The sequence below is a fragment of the Plectropomus leopardus genome, chromosome 18, assembly GCF_026936395.1.
Source record: "Plectropomus leopardus strain MGB_pleo_1.0 chromosome 18, ASM2693639v1, whole genome shotgun sequence".
NCBI classification, from domain to species: domain Eukaryota; kingdom Metazoa; phylum Chordata; class Actinopteri; order Perciformes; family Serranidae; genus Plectropomus; species Plectropomus leopardus.
This window is the reverse complement of record NC_142193.1, coordinates 29,233,322-29,258,701: the sequence shown is the minus strand read 5'-3', so window position 1 is coordinate 29,258,701 and position 25,380 is coordinate 29,233,322. Positions and strand designations below refer to the sequence as shown.

At 38.9% G+C, this 25,380-nt stretch overlaps 2 protein-coding genes and 1 non-coding gene across 4 annotated transcripts; all 3 read right to left on the bottom strand.

Annotated features, from left to right (window-relative positions):
* Window positions 1-249: 249 nt before the first annotated feature.
* Window positions 250-15,657, bottom strand: LOC121956323 (ubinuclein-2). 2 transcript variants are annotated; one of them, XM_088091322.1, is made up of 17 exons: window positions 14,959-15,657; window positions 14,251-14,379; window positions 13,332-13,433; window positions 11,541-11,672; window positions 11,275-11,381; window positions 9,887-10,382; window positions 9,487-9,557; window positions 9,267-9,396; window positions 8,169-8,275; window positions 7,940-8,050; window positions 6,732-6,875; window positions 6,547-6,597; window positions 6,416-6,458; window positions 4,362-5,648; window positions 2,879-3,086; window positions 1,145-1,213; window positions 250-907 (listed from the first exon to the last, which is right to left on the bottom strand). In XM_088091322.1, the coding sequence occupies exons 1-17, from the start codon at window positions 15,268-15,270 to the stop codon at window positions 861-863; spliced, it is 3,546 nt and encodes a 1,181-aa protein (XP_087947448.1). In that variant the 5' UTR covers window positions 15,271-15,657; the 3' UTR covers window positions 250-860. The 2 variants fall into 2 exon arrangements, with proteins under 2 accessions (XP_087947448.1, XP_087947449.1); XM_088091323.1 differs by lacking the exon at window positions 1,145-1,213.
* Window positions 15,658-18,548: 2,891 nt separating this feature from the next.
* Window positions 18,549-22,945, bottom strand: rpsa (ribosomal protein SA). Its single transcript, XM_042505645.2, has 8 exons — window positions 22,837-22,945; window positions 21,458-21,627; window positions 20,807-20,925; window positions 20,260-20,505; window positions 19,181-19,309; window positions 18,911-19,070; window positions 18,807-18,827; window positions 18,549-18,687 (listed from the first exon to the last, which is right to left on the bottom strand). The coding sequence occupies exons 2-8, from the start codon at window positions 21,588-21,590 to the stop codon at window positions 18,593-18,595; spliced, it is 903 nt and encodes a 300-aa protein (XP_042361579.1). The 5' UTR covers window positions 21,591-21,627; window positions 22,837-22,945; the 3' UTR covers window positions 18,549-18,592.
* Window positions 20,583-20,722, bottom strand: LOC121957345 (small nucleolar RNA SNORA62/SNORA6 family). Its single transcript, XR_006106762.1, has one exon. It is a non-coding gene; the product is annotated as a small nucleolar RNA SNORA62/SNORA6 family (small nucleolar RNA).
* Window positions 22,946-25,380: the final 2,435 nt, after the last annotated feature.

Below are 25,380 nucleotides of genomic sequence, written 5' to 3'. Positions count from 1 at the left end.
AGATATTACCAATTCTTTGAGATTTTATGAGTCAGAAAAACCTCCCACATCTGAGCATTTCTAAGACTTTTGAAATATGAATTTAAGTAGATTTAATTTATTTTTTAATTTTTTGAAATTAATTTAAATCAATTAATTCAGTGCTTTTTAAAGACTTTAAGGGTCAGAGAAAACCCTGTTTTTAAAACTTGCAGCATCAGTCTGACTTTAATGCAATTAGACCTTATGGGTATTTTTAAAAAGTCTTGCTTTGAAGGGAAAGATTTTAATTAAAAGTAGGTTTGAGTTCTGTACAGAATCAAATTCAAGTACAATGAAAAAGCTCTCATTGAAAAAAAGGTTCATTCTATTTGCAGTTTACATTTCTTACAGGTATCAGTGATAATTACATTATGATAAAAACAGCACCGAAAAGACACACTGACCATGCATCAGAGAGGGAGGCACACAGAAGGCACACTTTCAGTCCCACCTACAAACACACACACGCGCGCACACACACACGCACGCACGCACGCACGCACACACACACACCTAAAAATCCCATTCACTCCTTCTCCCTGTCCACAGTGATATAGGTCTATCTTGTAAACATTGACAAACTCTATTTGTCATTTCAATTAACAATTCTATGAAGAATAGTATTTCAAAGTTATCAAATCATTTTTAAAAAAGTTATATTTAACTGTGGTATTCATGAAAAGTTGAGCTCATCTTTTCAGATCTCAAAAAGAGTGACCCGGTTCAAAATTTCAGACCCTAATTACAAGCGGCCTGTCCAAATTTCACCCACGTTTCATCCTGATTTGTCATTTCGTCAGACAGCGGCGTCCCCGCCGGGGCGATGACGTCCAGCTGCATCATAGAGATTTCCTCTTGGCGTCTCCTCCCTGGCTTTGACTGACATCTGGGACAGAGAGAATACAGCTCTTACCAATTTCACTGTTAAAAATACGCTGTGCTGACAGATAAAATGACTACATTTAAAAAAAAAAAAAAGGCATGCTGCCACCGACAAGACGAGCAGAGGACAGAGAGGACAGGACGACCCGAGACAGAGAACACCAGACACTTGAGAAGAGGAAGGCAGGGGAGGGACAACACGGAGCAGGCGTTTGAGGGCGGAGCGAGGGTCAGATTTTACCTGAGAAAGCGAGCTGCAAGTGAGGAGGCAGAGCAACCTGAGACCCTGACTGGAGACTCTTATACAGATCTGAGGAGACAGGACAGGGGGACAAGAAACAAGGGGGGCGGGGACGGAGATGAGGGAGAGACAGGTACCAACAAAAACAGGGAGGAGAGAGAGAGCCGGATGGGACAGAGGTGAAGGACGACAGCCAGACGGAAAGAAGAGGAGGAGGGTAAGAAATAAAGGAGAAGTGTTTCACAGGTGGGAATGTGCAGAAAAAAGGAGAAATTTGGGGAAATGTAGCAAACAAAAATGGAATAATGTCAAACAGGAGAAAAATCACAAGCTTACATCTGACACACAATATGGTGATCAAACAAACGACGTTATAACGTACGACATAAAACAAAGCCTGCACAGGAACGCCCGAAACGAGCAGCGAGGCAACGCCCGCCTGACGCTCGGCCACTCTGGAGCCAATCGGCTTAATTTCTTTAAGAGACACGCGAAGGCGCAGAGCAACTTATGAAATAACGCCCAAAAAATTAGCAAAAAATTAGCAAAAAAACAACAGAAAATTACCTGAAAAATATCAAGAAGAAAAAACGAAAATAAAAGTTTAAAAAAAGGGAAATTACCTGAATAAACGTAGCTTTTTTTTCTTTCCCTGAACATTTTTTCCGGTTTTTTTTATATATATATATTTTTAAATCTACTAATTTCTTGCAATTTGTGGAACATTTCTTTTCAAGTAGGTCATGTTTTTAAAGAATTTGAACCAATGTGCTCAGTTTACAAAGGGTTAAATTAAAAAAACACCAATTTAAGCCCTATTCCATAAAAATGAGGGTTGTGCGAAGGGTAATTATGAAATTATAATAATTTGTTCAAATGTTAAATGTAGTTTTTGGTAAGAAAGCTCAAAAAATACATTTGTTTGAAGGAGAAATGAGTTTGTTTTCACAGTAATATGAAACAAATATTATCGAGAGAATTATGATGCTTTATGCATAAACCAAATTACTGTGGAGCTGCGTTTAAACTTCCAGGCAAACAGCTGGACTTTCAGCCGTTACTGTAATGTTTAACCCTTTGGGACTGTTTGGTGCATTTTACGTACTTTTTATTCTTCTTTTTTTTTTTTAAATAATTTTGGCTGTGCTCATGCATATGGCACACATTTTGGCAAGGATCGTGTCATTTTCTTTTTAAAACTTGAAATGTCCAGCTCAGCTCTTAAAATAAGTTTAAATACACTGTGGAAACTATATTTTTTCTATTCACACTGTTAAGGTCAAAAAATGCTCCATTGAAACCGATTCAAACGGACATTTTTGATCCCACAGCCATCAAAGCAGAAAAACAGGACTTGCATTATTTGTGGGTGTCGTTCTGGGCTTTTGCCGTGAACTTTGTCATTTTTAACTATTTTCCACCTGATGACATCATTTGTACCATATCTGACATTTGGAGAAAAAGCACGGTCACAATCAACGCTGCTGCTCATTCACATATCCCAGACTGTGATATTAAAAAAAAGCATGCCGTATATTGAAAATGATTATTTTTGTGTGGTTTTTTTTCACCTAAAAACATTGTGGCATTATGGGAAAAAAAGGCATTTAAAGAATTTTTTTATGATTTATGTCTAAGAATGATGTTGGTTAAATAATAATGAAAATGACATTATTATTCACTGTTTGAATTTCAGCAGTATCCGTGTTTTTGCCCTGCGTGTGAATCACTCACTCTGCGTCAGGGTGGAGAACGAAGCATTGCTACTGGCTACGGAGCCGCTGGCTGACGTACTGGAGCCTGCCGTACCCAGCGGAGGCAGGTTGAGGAGGGGGGGGAACTGGAAGGGCAGGGAAACGGGCACCAGGCCCCCCAGCATCCCAAACCCCAGAGGAAGAGACGACGGTGAGCCGAGCAGACTGCCGCTACCTGCTGTGGAGACCTGAGCACAAACGGAGAGGGTCATCATTTTATAGCTTAATACGAACGTCGAATTGTAGATATTGTGTCAAAAAAAGGTTAAATATAAAAAAAACCCACAAAATCAGAGCAGTAAAGTGGTGAAAACCTTTGTTTTGACAGCACAGCCAACAACATTTTTAGCTTCTGTTGAGATGCCCGATTTATTTATCTCGATTTTCTGAAATCTTCCCGAAACTACTATAGACCACTAAAATACTAAACAAATAAATAATCGATAACTGTTACAATATGATTGAATTACATACTGTTTGAATAAAGTTATTTAAAAACAATGTTGTAACTGTTAAAACAAAGTAGTTAGAATAAAGTTTAAAAAAATGTGAAATGAAGTACTGCTATGATAAAGTTATACAAAATACAGTTATTCCCAAATTAAATACTGTTAAAGTAAACTTAAATAAAGTACTTTATGGTTATAATAAAGTTAAACAAAATACTGTTTTAATAGAGTTTAAAAATACTGTTAGAGTTAAAATATTATAAGTGCTGTTACATTAGTGAAATAAAGTACTGTTATAATGAAGTTAAACAAAATACTGTCATTCCAAAGTTAAATAAAGTACTGTTATAAAAATGTTTAAAAAATGACTGTCGCAGTAAAGAAAAAAAAAATACTGTGCTGTTAAATTGGTGAAATAAAGTAGTTATAATAAAATGTATATAAATAAAATTGTATATAAAATTGTTATAATAAAGATAAATGAAGTACTGTTATAATAAAGTTTAAAAATACAGTTGCAGTTAAATATAAAAAGAAATACAGTGCTGTTTCAGTTAATGAGTAAAATACAGTACTGTTATAATTAAGGTAAATTAAGTACTATTATAATACAGTTAAATAAAGCCTTGTTACGGTTACTGCAGTACTGCAGGAATAAAGTGAAATATAGTATGTTTGTGATAAAGTTAAACAAAATATTGTCATACTTAAAATAAATAAAAACACATGGAGTATTATCGATGTATTGCTCACCTCTATATGTGAGTTACAGTTCATCCAAATACCAATAAAATATTTTCCTGCTCAGCAGTACTAAAGTAAACTAAACTTTACTAAAGCAGAAGTAAAAATACCACAGTGTGAAACTACTGACTGCAGACAGCAGGAGTAATCAGATTACTGCAGCGCCTGTAGATGTGCTGAATAATAAGATTTTCGGTCTAAACTGAAGCACAAACACTGTTAATAATTTGAAAAAACGTTTTCTGATGCACGCGTGTCGGCGGCACTCACCTGTGGCAACTGAGAGGAGACGGACGACGATGGGACAGACGCGACGGGCTTGGCCCCCTGAGGTGTCCCGCCCCCCGGCCTCTGGCGCTGGCCTGCGTTGGCGGAGGCGGGTGTGGGGGAGGCACTGGATCCTGAATGTTTGCTGATGGATATGGTGTTAATAAGGCTGGTGTTGGTGGTGCTGTTGTTGCTGTTGTTGGGCGTCTTCTGGCCTGGAGGAGTGAAGCCGACTTGTCCCGGCTTGGTCACTCCTGCTGTGGCCCCTGAGAACGGCGCGCGGAACCCTGCCGGGCTCTTCGGGGAGTACTGGTGTATGGGGGGGTTTGCCTGAGACCTGGGGATGGAGGGCGCGGCTGAGGTGGTGGCGGCGGTCACAGCGGGGTTGAGGGTGCGGGGCGTGAGTTTGACGATGGGCGGGATGCTGCTGTGGGTGGATTTGGTGAGCGTGGCGTGCATAGGGGTGATGAAGTTCGACTGCGGCTGGGGCTGAACTCCAGAAAGGGTCTGAGGGAGGGAGGGGGAGGACTTAGTCTGCGGGGTGAGGGGCAGGCGAGGCGTCTGGAAGGTTTTGGGCGTCATGTGTGACGGGGACGTGAGGGTGTGTGGCCGAGACTGAGGCGATGTGATGATGAGTGTGTCACCACTGTTGGTTTTATTATTGCTGCCTTTGAGGAGGCCGGACGGGGGAGTGGACACCCCCGTCTTTGACCCCGGGGGCACGAGCGGAGACGCAGTGGGCGGCGGACGCGGTTTGGGCGGCGGCGCCGAGGCAGGCATGTTGGCTTTAGCCACGCCCACAGCCAAAGTCCTCTGAGTGTTCAACACTGAGTGTCTGTGCGCCTGCACCGTGCCCTTCACCACCCCCATCCCGTCCACCCTCACCGAGGCCAGCGGGGAGGACGTGATGGAGGGAGGCCGAGACAGAGGGGTGGAGGACGACGAAGAGGTAGAGATGTAGTGAGGTGCGTTGGAGCTGGGAGAGCTGACGGAGTTCTTTTTCTGCTGCTGCTGTATGAGCGGCGAGGCGTGGAGCGGCGAGGGCTTGGCGGCGGTCTTGGGCCCCTCCGGGGACGGGGGGCTGTCTCCGTGGGCGAGGCCCTTAGCTGCGTTACCAAGGATGGCCAAGGCCTGCGAGATGGAGTCCAGTGAGGGAGCTGTCAGCACTCCGTCGAGGGAATCGAGACATATGGGTTCAGCCGGTGACTGAGGTGGTCGCTTAGCAACCTGGGCTGCAGGAGAGGGAGAGGCACCCGTCGAAGGCGTCGAACGCTGAACCCAGACCGCATCCTGGAAGAACAGAGAACACAGAAACCACATCAACACCAAAACCTCTGCCAAGCCAAAAAAACATATTTTCTTATTTTTTTAATTATGCCAAATAAAGTTTTCCCAAAGACGGTTTCAGCCCTGAAGGTAGTCTAATCACCCTGATGTTTGATCAAGTGTTTGTTTTTAGGATAAATTACGTTTTAATGAGTTATTAAATTGTACAAAACATGATTGACAGCTGTGAAAGCCAATCTGTGTGCTCTCATTCAATGCAGCTGCTTGTTATTAAATAGATAGACCTTTATTGTAAGTTACAACAAAATTTCCTTGGATTGGTCCAGTTTGCAGCGTAAATAAAATAAAATATAAATATATTCACATACACACGCACACACCCAAGCACACCTCACCCATACACACGACCACATACACATTCATACCCACACAGCTTTACAATGTATAATAAAAACTCATTTTAATACTGCTAAAGCTGCCAAAACAGGGAGAGCTCCGGGCCGCTGAGTCTATGCGCGCTCGGACAGGTGTTTTGGCGGGAACTCCCCTCTCTTTCACACTTTCAAGATGGCAAAGCCCACATCTCGGATATTTTAACTTCACTGAAGTATAGCGAGGGTAAGTGGGGGCATGTTGTCCATCTTTATATAAAGTCTATGGTCATATCACACTCGCAGGATTTGTTAATTCCTCTAGTTTTATTGGGAAAGACAGCGATTGCCATTTTAAAACCTAAACCCTGTAAGGTTGATATAAAAGTCAGGTCTAACCTTTGGCTTGGCCTTGGGAGTAGGGACCATCTTTTTCTTTGCTCTGCAATGAAAAACAACACGTGAGAACAAGTTTGACAAGTCTGCGTTAGCTCTGAAAAAACAGGGTAATGATCGGACGCATGACTCACGTGTAGCCTGTGAGGTGACCGTGCGCCATGATGCTCTCTTTGAACAGCATCCTGTCAACACAAACAAACACATCAGAAATATCAACTCGAGAAAGACTGATGTAGGAGGAATTTATTACTCGGCTGGTAATCAGAAGCAAAGTACAGTTACTGTTGTTTAGATAATCTCAGCGGGGCACACCCACCTGGCCTGCATCCAGCCTTTCGGCCAAAGAGGTTTGACTTCAGTCTCCATGAAGGCTTTGAGGTAGTCCTCTGGAGACAGCGAGTTCTTGCCCTCCAGCTCGTAGCAGCTGAGCTTCACCCGCACCAAGTTACACAGCAATAACCTGCAAAACACACACAACCCAGAGACTTCAGCACATTAACCCTTAGGGACTGTTTGGTGTATTTAACACACTTTTCCTTCTTCATTTATTGATAATTTTGGCTGTGTACACACAAATGGCAAATATTTTGGCAAGGTTTATATTTTTGTTTAATGCTGGAATTTCGAGCTCAGCTCCTATAATAAGTCAAAAAATCATCATCACACTGTTAAGTGCAAAAAATGCACCACTGAAATCCATTTCAACTGCAATTTTTGATCCCACAGCCATCAAAGCATAAAAACATGCATTGTATTGTTTCGGGTGTCATTCTGGGCTTTTTTTTTATACCATTTTTGGTGTACGGAGAAAATCAATAATAGGTCCATGGAGAAAATACAGGTGCACTGTCACAATTAATGTCATATCCCAGGCTGTGATAATTTTGAAAAATCTACTTTGCATGTAGTGTATTAAAAATGATTCTTGCATCTTCAAAAAAATGGCAATTAAAGGGCTAAAATTCTGAAAATTAATTAATAATTTACATTTAGGATTAGGACAGATGTTGGCTAAAAAAATAAACTCAATGAAAGTAAAAAGTCATATTAATGTATAATATTTTGTTTATCACTATTTTGAAAGCTTGTTGTGTGCAGAGCGGTATGAGTATCTGAAACTGCATAAAAAAATAATAACATACAATAAAACAATGGTGCTGCGAATCACTAACATATCCCCGGCTGATAATCAAAAAAGTAATCTACTTAGCAAGTACTAAAGTGAAAAATTCATTATTATTGCCACACGTTTTTTTCATCTGAAAACATTTGTGACATCATGACAAAAACTTGGCATCTAAAGGGTTAAAATTCTGAAAATGAATGAGTATTTGATATTAAGGATTAGGTCTGATATTGGTTAAAAATGATCTCAATATATGTGGTAAATCATATTAATGTAGAATATTTTTTAAGCTTGATTATGAAAAGTTCATTTTGTGCACAGAGCAATACGAGTGCGTGTTTTTTTCATTTTTTAAATATTAATTTTTTAATTACTAAATAGCTATTTTTGAAACTGACCTGAGTTTGTCGTCCCAGACAAACTTCTTTCGAGGGCCCATCACCCTCTTCCCTGGTTTCTCCTCGTCATCGTCCTCCGAGCCGTTCTTCTCTCCCTCCTCAGACTGCTGCCTGCCATCACAGAAATTAACAAAGTATATCACGACACATTTATAAACCACACGGAGCGAAACAGATATGACGGCTGTGATAAACAGCGAGCCACAGCTGAGTCAGGAAGCGTCCTTACTTTGCCACTTTAGCGATACAGTCCATGTTGTAGCGAGCAATCTGCTCCGGCATCACGCTGCACACTGCCAGCTTCAGCTTCAGCAGGGGCGTTCGGAGACGGTCGTCCTGGGCGACGGGGAGAAGCACAGTCAGAAATCACACACACACACACACACGCAGCGAGGCAAGCTCTCGTGCTAAATATAGAATCAGGTAACGGGCACAGCGCCAGCAGCAACAGAAACAATGATTCTCACGCTGATACATTCAGACGCTCCTGCAGCTCATAGACTCTCGATGCTGGAAATGTCCGGAGAAATGCTGGGTAAGATGCACCTCTGAAGACGGCCGCACGCTGTCAGGCTCCAAATTAATTTAACCTTTTCTCGTTGCAATTCAGCGTTTTAAACTGCAAGATCTTCCACAGGCCTCATAACCCCAAACATCTGTTTCCTGTGGCGTTCTCACAGTATACGCAAAAGCCCGGGAATAGTATCATACGGGGACCTCTGGTCATTTGTAATAATTGGGGAGGACGTCTGTGATTTTAATCCTGTGCGAATCAGCCGTGTCCGTAATTTGTCCGTAATTTATTTTAGTTGTATATTAAATGTCCCTCAGTGGTTAGGGATAGGGACTGTTCATTATTTCCTCAGGGGGGAAGGGGTGCTGCAAAACGGGTCAGGTTTTTTTTTTGTTTTTTTTTTACAAACTAAGGAGGGACTTATGTTTTTAATTTTGGCTTAGGTAAGGAACATACAACTTGAAAATATTGTATTTAAATTTATTAAAAATATGAAAAATCGATATATATAAATCGATTCTCCCTCGGTGCTTGTATTCTGGGACACGAACAGCAGTCCAGTTAAATGGCCTGATCGAGCTGTAACCGTAGCTCGACTAAACTGTGCGTGTAAACATACTGACTCACACACACGACCAAAAGCATGATCCACTCCAGCGTTATGTCTCGCACTGATAAACTGAAAGAGGCAAATTATTCTTCAGACGAGCAGACTGTCCTCGTGTCACAACTTGTGGTTTGTCATGTGGTCGAACTTGAATTGTGAACGTATTTCTTTTGTCTCTGCGTCTGAGATCGATCACTCCCACACACCTGTATGTTGAGGCTGAGCTTCTTAAGGCGTTTGAGCAGAGCTTCTTTATTGCAGGGCACGAAGGCCTCCAGGTGAGAGTAGACGACTGAACGCACCTCTGGAAGCTGCTCCTGGACCTGCAACTCGATACTGACGCACACAGAAAGAGACACAGAGGTAAATGTCAAGAGCTGTATAGTTATCTCTGTGCAAATAAAACAAAAAAAGAAAATTACTCACTCTAGTAGGATGTTGTTCATGTCCAATGTGAAGAATTTCTTCCTGCCCTCTGCATCAAACAGACGGGACGCCTGTGTCCAGAGACAAACATAAGACGGACAGAAACAGCGTCTTCAGTGATCTTGTTCACATTTCTGAAAGACTTGACAAACACAGCTATCACAAGAGACGAGGATACTAAAATGTTTAACCTCTTTCTGACAAATACTGACAGGATGCAGGTTTTCTTGAACAGAAATGTGAGAATACAAACATGCATCATGAATATTTCAAATCAGATTTGGGCTCTCGGGAATTATAACGCTGTTTATCTGCAGATGAATCAATAATGAGAACAATTCTCAGTGCCCGCAGGCGTGTAATCGAACACGTGTCACGTGGTGTAATATGCAGCTCGTACCGCTCTCAGGTCCTCGATGCGTTTTGTGAGCGGAGCAGGAAGTCCACTGGGCAGCGGAGGAGGAGCCACCACGTTACCCTGTGACACTTTGCTGCCGCCTGCTTTTTGTCCCATCGCAAAGGAGCCGTTCTCTCCCTGCAGAGGACTGGAGGGCTGAGGAGAGTCCAGCATCCCGAAGTCCAGGTCGCCCATCATGTCCTGCAGTAAGTCGTTATTGGCTGTGCCCAGCAGTGACATCACCGCGGGGTCGGCCGACAGGTCAGCCATGTTGCAATCGTTGCCCCCGGCAGCCTTGGGCTGAGCGTTGAGGAGTGCACTGTTGGCGTTGGGCACTTTGGCGGTGGGACGTGGCAGACCGGCGGCGACCATGTTCTTCTTGCGCATCTCCTCCTTCTCCCTGGTGAAGCGACGCAGCATGTTGGCCAAGTGGAGGGAATCCTTCATCAGCTTCTTCCTCTTTTTCTTCTCTGGACGATGAACATTCAGGGCTGTAACTCTGCCAAAACGAAGAAAAACATGTAACTGACTCGCACAGAGAACACGGATGGAGCAGTATGGACTCCATCTGCGGCGTTTAAATCCTGAGGACGCTGGTGCTGACAGCAGAGTCCCCAAACATTTTCACCAATCATTTTTTTCACTAATGTTTTACTCCACTTCCATGGCTTTGTTTCAGTAGTTTAAAATGGTTTGACCTTCATGCGTAGCTCTGCAACACATCGACACGACCGACCTGTTTATGAGGCGGATCCTGGTTATGATCATATTGGGGAGATGATGTTTACATGAGCACAGAGAGATCAGGTTATTCACATTCCCCGCACACATCCCTGTTTCTTTCAGAGTAAAAGCATATTCAGGCTTCCAATAAATGGATTAGGCTGAGTACTCAGAAAACCTGATCATAAACGGGTTATTCATGTCCATGTAAAAATCAGACACGTCAGGCTGGGTCATGTGATTAACGGGATACTCGTGATGTTGTAACGGTCACATTGGACAGCACTTCATTTTAAACTGATAATACAGGGAACGTATTACACATAAGATTTGCTGTAAGATTTGTATAAACATATTTTAAACTATAACCAAAACGTATAAATTCTAAACTTTTCCAAAAACATTCGTTTAATTCAAAACCATTTGCAGCATTGGAAAAAGTGAAACAAACTTTATAATTTGTCCAAGAATTTCATGGCTGTGGGATCGCTGTGATGGGAAATTTCCAACAAATTCTTCCTTTTTGTCCCTGATCGATACGACTGCACAACAATCTGCACATTTTACTGAATTTCCACACAGACTTGTAAAAAAAAAAGTATGCATTGAAAATATTGGAGAAACATCAAACCTGAGATGAAACACTGAAGAAACATTTAAAACCTCACCCGGGCTTTGGTACTTTATTCTTTCGAGGTTTCTTGTCTTCCAGAATTCCACCATCTTGCTTTTTCCGGCGTTTTTTAATCACCCGCTCCTCGCCATCTTTCATCTTCTACAAACAGGTGCAAACGGTGTGGTTTCACAACGCGGTCTGACAACAATTGTTTTTAACCACAGCACGAAAACTGACATATTTAAGTGTTAAACGTGTGCAGTCTGTCTGCATGTACAGTTTTCTGTGTTCGTCACAGTGCAGAGAAGTGAAACCTACTTTGAAGCGATTATCCTCCGTTCCTGCGTTTTCTCCCTCAGAGTCGGACGCTGCTCTGAACTGCAGAGTGCCCGTGTTGATGTAGAAGCCTCCGTGTTTTGTGGTGAGAGAAGCAGGGACCAGCTCGTCGTACTGAGGCCAGGAGAGAAGAAGTATAATCACTGTTAGTTTCGTTTTCCTGCTGCTTTATGCTCGCCAAACTTTCACCGCAGCTCCAAAAAAACAACACAAATCAGACTGTTTCAAATTCATCCACATAATATTCAAACTGTATGCACTTTATACTAATCTTTGCAGTGTTTTGTTTGTCAACATACAAGAAAATAATGATACAAGATGTGTGCATTCAAACTGCAACTTAACAAATGCTACAATTAAACTCAACTAAGTGCAACAAATGTTTTCTCTAATAATCAGAACTGAAACAGTTTCACCACTGAGGACAATGATATTTTCCCCAACATCAGTTACCACCACACTCTAATAAATGCAGCAAAACTGACAAATGAATACGGTATACTCGAGTACTCTTAATCATATCACACTTTAAATGAGAATAATGTAACATACTACTTTAGAAATTGTCTGCAGTAACTGAAGTTGGAGCGATGGAGATAAGATCAGCTGTAACTGTAAACTACACAAGCCCAAACCACAAAACCTCACAGGTTACGCAAAAAAATATTAAATACAATAAAATAATAATCGTTATTTTTATTATTATTGTTGTTGTTTATTGTTGAATTTTTTTTCTGGGCAGGAGGAAATATTTTTTCTTTCTTCTTGATTTCAAAAGTCTGGGCTGATTGCTGACTATAAGGAGCTTTCTGACTCATTTTTATGGACAAAATTTCCAAACTTTTTCATGACTTTTCAAGGACCCATAAGAAATGATAATTCTCATCTCAAACGAACTTTCAGCTAGCTGGCATACATGGAGGGACAGACGAAAAACAACGAAACGTACGCGATGGTAAACGAAACGCGGTCACATATTGACACATTTTATAGCGTTGTTACGGCTGCAGCTTCAGAAATAAATCTGCAGTTTTCTTCATCACGTGGAGCGATATTCATTAAAGATTACTGCGACAATTTATTTTTACACAGCTAAATTTCATGACTTTAACAAAATTGTCAATGTTTTTAAAATTATTTCCACCACTAATCCAGGCCTGGAAAATGTGATTGTGAAATTCCATGACTTTTCCTGGTTTTTCATGACCGTGGGAACGCTGCATATGTGACCATCATTGTTCCAATGCACCGAAAATATCCAAAACGTACTTCACCACATTTTACATCAAAGACCAAAAATAAAATTAGTGGCACTTCTTGTGTGAATAAACATTAAAAATAATAATAATAATAATAATAATAGCTTGAACCTGACGTATGCGTATGAAAAGCATAAGAAATGTACATTAACAGGAAAGATAGCACGTGTGTGAAATGTTTCCCGAGTGTGTGTGTGTGTCGCTGTAGATAAGGACAGAGACCAGTAGCATCACTGGTTTCCTTCTGCACGCCCAGTTTGTAAACAAGAGAACAGCAAAACAAACTCGACTGACTGCTGTGTCTGACAGACTGCGGCTAACTTTTGGTTGATAACGGACAGCATTTAGGGAGAGTTCGTTTAAGATCATTGGTCACAGTCTTAACGATAATCCAAATTTGACACTTAGTACTGACTTTACAGCCGTTTATTGTCAAACCAGCAACTTTTAAGTTTCTACTTATGAGTAATTCAGAAAGTGATGTGTGTGTACTTTGGTAAAAAAGGGAACTCACAGCCTCTGAATTGTCAATGAACGGGTCAGTCTCATCGTAGCCATAGCCGATGTCAATGAGATCCTGCATCCTGTCCTTTTTCTTCTTCTTTGAGACACCACCCTGCAGACAAAAGGAAGTACACAAAGACATTTAAAATATATTTGAGATATTCTTCTGCATGCAAAACATCCGCACAGTAGGGCTGGGCAATGTGGCTTTGAAATAATATTGCGATATATGCACGATTTATATCTCCATATTTTTAAATGTCCTTTAAACTAATTTTAACTACTAAAATACAAAATTATTAAATGAACTGAAGTTACAATAAAGTTAAATAAAGTAGCTACTGTCATATAATAAAGTTGAATACATGACTGATATAACATTAGCATTTAATAAAATATGGTTACAAGGGAGTTAAATAAAGTACTTCTATAATGAATTTAGTATTGTTGTAATTAAATAAATTTAAGTGGGAGCCATGGTGCTTTTATTTTGAAGAGCCCAGTTGTCTCAGACTGAAGTGTTAACGTTTTTGTTGTGGACTTTAAGTTTCTGGTCAACAGTTGGATGTTAACAGACAGTTAAACAGATAACGCGGCGCCTTTAACCGTGACGATTCATTCACTGCGAGCGGACAACAAACTAACAGCTCTGAAGTTCATACATTAATAATATTTTAAGTCATGTGACTGAATAGTCAGTGTTGAGCCCTGTGTGTGTGTGTGTGTGTGTGTGTGAAGAGAGCGAGAGAACCAAAACCCCAGCAACTTACAAAAACAATTTAACAGTTTATAGTCTATGTTCCCGATATTAGTCATTTTATACATTATGTTAGAAAATCTGCAACACCTCGAGTATATTCAATATATCCCCCGCCGCTACCACACAGTTATGGCTGTAATAACATATATCTATATATCTTTACACTTACATATTTGCTCTCAAATTTCTTGGCCAGCTCTTCCACTTCCCGTCTCTCCCGATCGTCGTCAGCAAACGGGTCGTTGGGGTCCAGTGGAGGAGTGAGTCCTTTCGGGACTGTTGAACCTGCATGCTTTACCTGACGGAAACAAGAGAAATGATTAAATGATTAAATGAAACGGGAGCAGGAGGATTTTTAAGTTTTTCTTCATAACATTGTCTATCATCACAAATGGATATAAAGTTTATCAATCAGGTCTTCTTTAAAGCGACAATCCACCTGAACTTGTACATAATCTGATACAGATTACTGATCTGATGTCATCGTGTAACCAAAAAAGAAAATGGATGCCAAATATTGGCCCCAATAATCAGCCAGGGCGATAATCTGTCTACTCCCTACATTTTTTGTTGTTGTTGTTCTTATGAGTCTCATAATTTTATGGAAATAAAATTATGAGACTGCAACAATGCCCCTTACACGTGCAAATGTCCATCCTGTCATAACAGATCTGTCTGTAGTTTGACCCTATGTTATAATAAATCAAAAATACAGCGTATAATTATGAGTTAAAGACAGGGTCAGTGCATTATAAACACCTGAGCACCATTAACAACATATCTGACACCTTGAGACTCCCAAACCAAACCCTGGTGAGGTGACTCCAGGTTTTAGGCCCCTCCTGCTCTCATCATGGAGCCTCCGTGCCTCTCTAACCTGAGAAAGAGTTGAGCTCAGCAGCTCTCCGTAGTTGAACTCGGAGGAGCCCCGGTCGCTGGGCTCGGACAGCGGCAGGATGAGGCGGACTGTCGGCTTCACCTCCCCGGTTTCTGCGTCGCCTCCTTTCCCGAAAGGACCTCCGCCACCTCCTGACCCGACCGCCGCGGCACCTCCACCTCCATCTTTCCCAAAAGTGATGTCGGCGGCCTCATCTTCGCGGCGGCGCTTCTTGCCGGTCTCCGGGGCTGCTGTCGGCGACGTGCTGAAGGAGGAGATGGTGACGAACGGTACTTTCCTCGGCTCGGCCATTTGACGCTCTCCGACCGACGAGCGGGCACCTAAAGCGGGGAGGAGGGCGCTGCTGTGAGCCGCCGCTGGCTGAAAGCTGGAGACGGGTCGAGGAGCGGAGCTAGCTGGCTGCTCTGCTAGTTGCTCTGCTAGTTGCTCTAGTTGCTCTGCTAGCTAGCGTCCTGAGAATGAGAGCTGCAGGCAACGCGATCACTTTTATCTGCTCTCCGCCCGTTTTAATCCATAAAGTTTGATCCGTGGTTCATCCCCCGTCGCCTACGAGGGACTCAAACAGCGAGGAAAAGCAGTTTTCGGCGCTTCCATGAAACTGGAGGTTAGCTACCGTAAGGAGGATTCAGTAGTAGCCATCTTGATCATTATTATCATTATTCAGGCTGGGGCGTGCGCGTGAAGAGAAACCGGAAGCCGGGGAGGAAAAGGAACAGCGCTCGACCAATGGGAGCGCAGGAACACGCCCACCTGACATACGCGCGCGAACGCGTAGAAAATGATTGTTCGAACAGGCGGGATTTAGTGTTTACGACAACAGCACGCGATTATTGTGTTTGTTTGTATTTATGGACTGATGGTTACAAAATGGTATTTAATTTAAGCGAGAATAAAGTTTTTGGGTTATTTTGTACATACATTTTGTGTTCTTTATAATCTCTTTAATTTTATGTTTTTAAATTGCTTCTGTATTTTTATCTTGTCTTATACTATTGAAATTCAATATTCTTATTCTTCCTTTATGTTTGTTTATTTATTTCGAACAACAAAAAAGAAAGAAAGAAAAGAAGAAAAATATTAAAATAATTGTTTTGCACGAAAACACCAAGTCAAATTCCTTGTATGTGTAAATGTACTTGGCAATAAAACCAAGTTCTGATTTTAAATGTGGGGCTAATACACAGATGTAGGCTCAGATAGATGGACTAAACAATGAAAAGGTTTGCGAAAATAAATTTAATAGATGATAAAATTATAACTTTATTTATATTATTATTATCATCATTATAAAACTTTATTTATATTATTATTAGCATCATTATAATTATAATTATTGTCATTATTATTATTATAAAATCAGCTGGAAGTCACGCAAAAAAACATAAAGCAAAGCATTTACTGGATCACAAATCGCTCCACATTCTTTATTGTGCACTTATTGTGTTTCCATATTTAATTATAAAAGTTCCCTGCATTCAACTGATCGTTCTTCAAAAATAAGACCAATATGAATCATTCAGACTTTATCAGACTTTATTTATATAGCATTTTTCATACAAGCAAAACTGTAACACACACACGCGTACACAGGCACATGGGGGGGAAAAGCAAGACTGTAATTAAATAAAAAGCTAAAATAAGAGTATTTATTAGAGACAGAAACTGAGGAAACGCCACCTTAAGTGAGGAAACAACAGAGGCACTATAAAACCAATAATTATAAATAAATATAATATGAATCATAAGTAAAATAAATAAAATACTCTTAATAGTTTATCAAATGTAAATTATAGGGATTAAAGTATTTCTTTTTTGTACTGTCTTGTATTATTTCCCTTTTCTATCTTTCCTCATTTCTGTGGAAAAAAGAACAATGTAGCTTTTTCATTCTTTATTTTTTGATGACTTTGGCTGTGTACATGCATGTAGCATACATTTTGGCAAAATTGTGTATTTTTAATTAATGCCACTTTATGATTCAGGGCCACAGAGGACACGTGCACTCACTGATTTTATGTTTATTTTTTTCCTTTTTCATGATTAAGTCTTTTCAAAATCTTTAACAGTTAACCGCGATAAAGCTTCAAAATGCTCTAATTACATTAATTTAGATACATTTTAATGTAATGAAATTGAGATTACAGGGGTCTTTGATATTGATTGTATGAATGTATAAACCCACAACAGTCTAGTAATGAAACCAGGGTAGAGCAACAAATTTTAAACTATTTGACTTATGAGTTCTAATACTTATACCTATACCTAATAAAAACTTAATTTAACCCTTTGAAACCTGAGCGAACTGATTTGTTTTTATTGAGCAACTTAAAAAGAGATGGCCCAAAAATTAAGAATTAGTAAAAGAAAAAAAAGAGTTACAAGAAAATTACTTGAAAATAAGACAAAAAAGACGTAAAAATTAAAACAAGCATGAAAATGACCATAAAAAGCTAAAATAAATAAATTTAAAAAAAGGATTTTTTTTTCTGTCACATAAAAAAAATAGTCAAAATAATTATAAATGTAGCTTTCTGGACATTTCCCCTTAAAATATAAACAAATCAAAATAATAAATCCTCACTTTTTAAAAAACAACTTTTCAGGCAAAGTTGCTCATTAACCTTTTCCAAAATTTTGAGGGTTAAAATAGCTTGCAAGTCATCTTAACATAGCACAAGAAATCTAATGTCACTCCAGTTTTCAAAGGGTTAACACATCTTTAAATTTAAAGACCTTCAGACTCTGAATTAAATTCAGTGCTTGGCATTTTGAAAAGGCCTGTGCAACATTTGGGGTCAAATATTTTAGGTGAAATAAGTTTGCTTGTATGAAGTAGCAATAAAAACATATTAGTCACACACACTCAGATATCTTCCTGCTGACGATGCTCACTTCCTTTTTCCACGTTTATCAAATAAAGTACTTCACTAAACCATGCTAATGCTATATTTTGCCATGAACCCTTCAAAACCAGAGAAAATTGGCTTGATTTTCAAAAATTTGGGAAGATAAAAAAAAAAAAGACTCAAACATAAAAAATTACTAAAAAGTACAAGAAAAAACACACAAAATTAGTGGGGAAAAAAGGATAATACCCTAATTTTAAAAAGTGGTCAAATTATAATTTTATAACAATTTAAACATGTAATAATTATAGCATTTTTACCAAGTTTCTTTATCCTTGAAATTTTTAAAATGTAAATAAATTTGTGGGTGCTTGAAATCCTTTTCCCAATGTTTTTGAAAGAAATTGCACAAGAAAAGTGATATTGCTCCAGGTTTCAAAGGGTTAATAACAATCATTTACAAAAATACATCTGATTCACACAAAATAAATCAAAATTTGGTTTTATAGTATGCTTGATGAATTTTACCAGTAATAATAATTATTATTATTATTATTATTATTATTATTATTATTATTATTATTATTATTATTATAAGAGTCTCAAGTTCTGCCGGTTTTATTTTATTGAAACATTTCCTTCAGCTGCACTTTATGTTGAGATAAAGACTGCAGCTAACCGCGACCTTCGGTGAAAGTCAAATGAATCAACAGAAAAACAAAGTCAAAGTGTGAAAACACCGATTTATTGTTGCCATATTCAAAGATTTAAGACCAGTCTGAAGTAGCACCACCCCAGTCAGAGGCCTGCGCAGTGGGAGCGGTGGACCAGTCCTCTGTGGCAGGCTGAGTGCTCCAGTCCTCTGCAGGTGGGGAAAAATGAAAAAATAAAGATATTTAAACAAGAAGAATTTTAAATAAACACTTTTACATGTTCGCTGTATTTGAATTTTTTGTATAAAGTCACAGGAAAATACTTCACCTGTCTTTACAGCCGGAGCAGCTGCAACAAAGAAATCAAACAGTTAGCGTCAAACATTAAACAGCAGTTTCGGTGAAGTTTGGTGAATCAATGTGGTCTCTTACCAGCGGGGAACTGTTGGATGGGCACAGACGGCACGGCGACGCCCTCGGACCAGTCGGCGACCTCGGTCTGAGCGAACTCAGCGGCAGGAGCGCTCCATTCACCCTGGAACTCCTCCTTTCCAACAGCCTTCTCAGCTGCAGCCTGCTCCTCCTTCTCAATCTGCATTTTTTAAAAAAGGCGCCATCAGTGTGTGCAAATAAACTCATGTGATCATTATATAAGGAAATGTTTTTGTTTTTTTTTTAATAGATGCATTGTACGAGTTTTACCTCTTCGGGATCCCTGTAGAAGTACAGATCGGGCATGACCTCCCATGGGTGCTCCCTGGAGATGGTTCCCCTCATCCGGAGAACCTCCCTGGCCAACATCCACCACATCAGACCCACAGAGTGGTGACCCTAAAAATGATGAGCCGTGGAAAATAAATTTCACTTCGTTTATAATGGTCACAGAGGCGTTTTGTGGCAAGACCTTCACTTCCATCCCTGTGTGGTTCAGAGAAAGACGTAAAAGGCCGAGCATTTTAATTTAGCACACGTCCTACACCCCGCGCTGCACAGACAGGACGGCGCCGGGCTCTAACGGTGTGCAAGGAAAAATGACTAAATACAGATGTGTATAAATTATCACAAGAATAACTATATTATGAAGGAAAATTAAATGATATATGTAAAAAAAAAAAAAAAAGTAAAAAAAAAAATTAAAAACAGGGAAATAAATAAATGTATGAATGCAGGCCTTACTAAATAATTAAGGAAATAAATTAATGTATCAATATATTAGAATACATTAAAAATGCAATAAATAAATGTATGAATAAAATAATAACTAAGGAAATACATTTATAAATAAGTGGGAATAAATAAAAAACGTACAAAAATAAATATGAATCCAGAAATACATTTATAAATATAAAGAAATGCATTAAAATACATAAATGCAAGAATACTGCCATAATTACATAATTATAGGAATAAGTAAGAAAAAATGGAATAAATGTTTGCATACAGAAATGAAAAAAATATATAAAGAAATACTGAATTAAATGATAAATTCATGTAAATCTATTTCTTCATTTTTGTACAGATGCATTTTTGTATTCTTTTCTCGTATTTTAATGAGGTTGGAGGTTCTAACCCCTGCAATTATTTTTTTAATGTTTCCATCTCTATTTCAGCATCTTTTCATTATTTTATTTGTCTATGTGTTTATTTTAGTATATAATTATAATATTTATGAGTGTATTGATACTTATGTCTTTCTTCATTCTCCATAAGAATTTACTTAAGTATCACCAAAAAACATTTTGTAAATACGCGATCTGATTCTTTTCGTCGTTTGGCCTCACCTTGTTGTTGCAGGGGATGGAGATGTCGACATATCTCAGCGGGGAGTCGGTGTTGCACAGGGCGATGGTCGGGATGTTGACGTAGGAAGCCTCAGTCAGCGGCTGATGGTCAGCACGAGGGTCTGTCACGATCAGGAGACGAGGCTCCCTGAAAGCTGCCTGGATCTGATTGGTGAAGGTACCGGGGGTGAAGCGACCGTGGAAGGTGGTGGCGCCGGTGGCAGAGGCGAACTTCAGGACCGCTCTCTAAAAAGACCAGAAAAAAGCGATTCAGACTCAAGATTCCAGCTGAATTCATCTGATTATTTTAATTTGATGAATTGAACTGTGGCTCAGGTCACTATCAAACCCCAGTCATGGGACAGCCGTCCTCATGGTGTTAGCGAAAACCCGGCCCGCTCACTCTTGCACACTTCCGACACCTGAACACTGACGTCAGTGCCCGGCTTTAACAGTGTGCGTGTCATTATTTAATAATAATAATAATAATGATAATAATAATAATAATAATAATAATAATGTCCAGAGGCGATCACAGCGTGTTTACCTGTCCAGTGTTCCTGGAGGAGATGACGCACACATCGCCTGGGTTCTCGATGGCAACGATGGCTCTGGCAGCGAGCAGCAGCTTCTCCCAGGTCTTCTTCAGGTTGATAATGTACACACCTGATGATTGAGAGAGAACGAGAGCAGAAGAGACAGTTATTGACATTAGGGGTCGACAGACGTTGATTAACCAATATTTGGATGATATGCATTTACAATAAAAAAGAAAACCTCTCAATATTTAGAATATAAAACTTTGTTTTGCCTTTAGCAAATGTTTACTCAAAACTGAAACTTTCAACACCATATACAGCAAGTTCCCAGCAACTTTTTTTTTTATAGTCAAGTGAAAATAAAATTGGTGTCCATGAGTTGGATCACTTTTTACAAAGTAAAAGTTCCCCCCATGCTGAGGTTTCTTTGCTTTCCTTTCTTGTTTAATTATATCGGCAATCATTAAAATAAAACACCAATACAGATAATTGGCAAAATGCCAAATATTGACTCCAATAACCATCCAGGCCAGTTAGCTGATCCCTAATTTATAACTTGTAAGAGTATCACTATGGTGCAGAGAGCCCTAAAAAATGACTTGGTGCTTAGTTTATGTTTCAACATTGTGTCACAGAAAATAACTTGAGGCACCGCTCACCGTCGCTTTTTCTCTTGTAGACGTACTGCTCCATCTGGAAGTCCAGGTTGGTGCCTCCCAGATGGGTCCCTGCAGCCAGGAACTTCAGCACATCCTCCTCCTTCATTTGAAGGACATCCAGACCTCCGGACATCGTGACCGCTTTCCCTGCGTTACGAGTGATGGGAGAGCTGGAAAAAAAGAATAAACCAGAATCAGCTTCACTGGTCAAATAAGTTTATGCACATTAAAGTAAGATGACTTAAGTTTTTTATACTCAGTGCACTTGTATAGACAGAAGTAAGAGCTAGACGAAGCTACGCAATTCGATTTTTATTGGGAACGCTTTTAGCTGACTGGCTAACCCTCCAAGAGTCCACGTTAAAAATATTGAAGTATTAACATTAAAACATTAACAATTTGTCACATAATTGTTTGCACAAACTTCACTTCCTTTGAACACTGATGACAATGTACAGATATAAATATCTACGAAAAAGCCTATAAGAGCAAAAAAAGACATTAAGACAAACAGTGCAATGGTGCAGGGTTTACAGTCAACAGGTTACATAGCGCAGATTTGGTTATGTCTACATTTGCCATTAATTTAATAATTTGTCTAAGTAAATCAGAGAATAGTGGTTTATCTAATAACTACAAAATAAAATAAATCTTCACATAAAAATCATTTTACACTACTAACCAATAAGTTGTCATTATCATGATATTGCCTTTTTGAAATTACCTTTTAATTGTCATTTAATTCAGCAATATTGAATATCAGTATTTTACAAAACATTTTCTCATATTAAGAATAACAGTACAGTATTAACTATAACAGACAACTGATCTGATAACTTCACTGGTCTCATTATCCTGACAGGACTGTGTCGTTATGTCTGACCAACATGTGCAAACAGTTCACAGTAATTCTGATTTAATAATGCATTACAAAGTATTCAAATATCACGCCTTTATGTTGAATTTATTTCTCCTAAACCTGAAAGTTTTAGGAGGATTAGCGTTAATAGCTAAAGGCTAACTGACGGGTTACCGGCCTTTAAATCTAAAATCACGATGGAAAATAAGTGTTCACCAACATTATCATATAATAACATCTCGGAGGGAAATTTTGTATTTAATGTCGGTAAACTATTATTATGATAAATATTTGCAGTCAGGCGCGAGGGGGAAACGCTGCGAGATGAGCGCGTGTCACATGCTAGCAAGTTAGCTACGGAAGCTAGCACGATCTACTTTGAGATATTTTGACACGATAAAGACTCAACAGGTAGAAAAACTGCTGCTCTGTGAGGAGTTTAGTGGACAGACCCCCTATTTCACGTGTTTTCGGTGTATTTTAAAGGATTATGACCAAAATATTAGAGTTAAAAACTCACCACGAAACAACGCCGTATGGAAATCTGACCACACGGTGAAAAAGAGGGCGCTGGGAGGAAATGACGCAGTATATATACCGAAGCTACCGAGCCTGTGATTGGCTGGTTGTAGTGAAAGGGGTGGGGTTTAGTTTTTTTAACTTTCTTTATTGAACACATGTTCATTTACAAAATCACCTAAACAATAGAAAACAAAAGAAAAAGAAGTCAAAAATAAATATATTTAATGATGCCAGAGTTTGTACTATATGCATCATAGCTGTTTTGTTTTTTACATTACGTAAAGATGGTGTTATATTGATTGAATTCATGAATAAAGTGCAGTTTCTGCCCATTTAAGTAAGGAATTTACTGAAAATAATAAATAGTTGTATGATATACAGCATGCTATTGTTACTTTTTCCTTTTTTTCAACTAACTTTCCCTTTGAACATAATAATAATAATAATGTCAATACTACTACTACTACTACTAATAATAATAATAATAATAATAACAATAATAACCAAAAGTACGTACAGAAATGCTCATAAATAAAAGAAAATTAAAAAAATAAGATAATATAAAATAATAATATAAATCCAGAATGATGTATAACCAATTCATGTGGAATTTATCAACCACATGGTCAGTTTTTATTGCCTTTTTTTATTCTTAAGGCCTCTTATGGTGGTGCAGTTTCTGATAGAAAAGTTCTGTCCACTTCTTTGTGTGAATGTGATTTTTTTCAAAAAACAAAATAAATAGATAAATAAATAAATACATGTTTTTCCACCTCATTTATTTCAAAATGCATAAAAAAATGTCTTTGTCCTATAATGAAATTACAGTTTTTTTTGTCTTAGAAAGCATATATTAAGCCTGGATTTCTCCAAGTCCTTTATTTGCTGGATATATTTGACACAAAACTTTAATTTTATTTATTTTAATGCCACCTTGCATAAATCATTGCATCCACCTTTTCTATTTCCACAGGGGCGAATGTATTTCTGTAAAGCCGCCGTTAGATGGAGTCGTCTGCCTGGTGCTGCAGGAAGGGGAGCAGAGGTAACTGCAGGTTGGCTAACAGGTCGGATGAGTTTCCCATATTAAGACAATGGAGATGGAAAGACCATATTAAGACAATGCTGAGACGCCGACTTTTCGGTGAAGGACTGACCTTTGGTGCAACTGTATTTGCTCGAGATAAAGAGTTCTGGGCAAAGTGAACATAATATGTACACAATTTCACAACAAGTTGAGACACAATTTCAGTAAAATAAGTTGAATGTGCAGAAAGTGTATTTTCATGTAATTCTGGCGGGACACCGTGGACACTATTAATGTCAGAGTTAATCGGGGTGGGACATTGGACAGACACAGCCAGTAAAGGAGGGTTAATGAAGGTGTTGACTCAAAACTGGGTTTGGATGAAAGTCAAGGACATCAGAGGATGGATCTTACAAATAAGGCTATACAAAGGATGAGGAGGGCGACGTGCCACGAGGGCAATAACATGTTTTTGGAGTCGTTTCTGGGAAAATTGTGTCAACACACACTGAGAAGATTGGGTCACTTAAAAGTACATCAGAGAGCTTATTTCTTATAGTCAGTCAAAATGACAGAATCACCAGTCGAAAGTGAATAAAGTCATTGGATGTGACACAAAAAGTGAAATTAAACTTACTGAAATGTTGGTTAGATCTTTAATGGAAAGAATTACCTTTTTAATTTGGCTTTAGGAAACTAAATTTAAATGTATATCTTTCCAAAATGCCCTTCTTTTGTTTAAATATGCTTATTAAACTCTGTAATTTTATTTCTATTAATTTACCTTAAAATGCGGATCACCCCATGTTCTATATCTGTTTTTGTTTGTTTGTCCTTGTTTTTGCTTTCTTTGTTTTTGTTTCTAAACTGTAAAGAAAAAAATGGATAATACTTATATAAATATTACTTCTTTACTGTCAGGATGAATGAAACAAGTGCGGAAATTGTTAACTGTTAAAGCAAAATCCTGCAATAAAGAAATAAAAACAGTTATGTGTCTGCCTGATATGTACTTTGTTACATTTCTCATTGATCAGACAGGTTATAAAACAATAGCTGACTGGTTCAGGTGTGGTATAAAACTATCACACGCGGAAGATTAGAAAGACATATTACGCAGACAGCTGCCAGAACACGAAGGCCACAGATTTATCAGAGCGCTGCGAGCCAGAGATAAGAGCGGGAGAGGTGACATAACATCGAAAAGGAAATAAGGACAAAGACTGCAGGGCGGCAAGACCGGAGTACGTCACACTGTTAGTGTGAGCAGCGTTACTCAAGTACTGTACTTAAGTGCAGATTTGAGGTACTTGTGGTTGAGTATTTTCATTTTATGTCACTTAATACTTTTACTTCACTACATTTTACCTCACTACATTTATCTGACAGCTTTAGTTACTTTACAAATTATGATTTTTGCATAAACTGACTAAAAATGAACTACAACAATTTATATAAACATTTGTTTAGGGGTGTTTTTCTTTCTATTTTAATGTTTTTTAAATTGTTCAATTT

What these genes read in the sequence shown, in the direction of transcription:
- LOC121956323 (XM_088091322.1), bottom strand. Translation starts at nt 15,270, where the DNA reads ATGGCCGAGCCGAGGAAAGTACCGTTCGTCACCATCTCCTCCTTCAGC. An exon ending in TGAGCTCAACTCTTTCTCAG is followed by an intron (nt 14,380 to 14,958) that starts GTTAGAGAGGCA and finishes TGTTTCCGTCAG; the next exon opens with GTAAAGCATGCAGGTTCAAC. An exon ending in GCATCGAGGACCTGAGAGCG is followed by an intron (nt 9,558 to 9,886) that starts GTACGAGCTGCA and finishes CTCTGGACACAG; the next exon opens with GCGTCCCGTCTGTTTGATGC.
- rpsa (XM_042505645.2), bottom strand. Translation starts at nt 21,590, where the DNA reads ATGTCCGGAGGTCTGGATGTCCTTCAAATGAAGGAGGAGGATGTGCTG. An exon ending in CTACAAGAGAAAAAGCGACG is followed by an intron (nt 20,926 to 21,457) that starts GTGAGCGGTGCC and finishes CTCAATCATCAG; the next exon opens with GTGTGTACATTATCAACCTG. An exon ending in TCTACAGGGATCCCGAAGAG is followed by an intron (nt 19,071 to 19,180) that starts GTAAAACTCGTA and finishes TAAAAAATGCAG; the next exon opens with ATTGAGAAGGAGGAGCAGGC.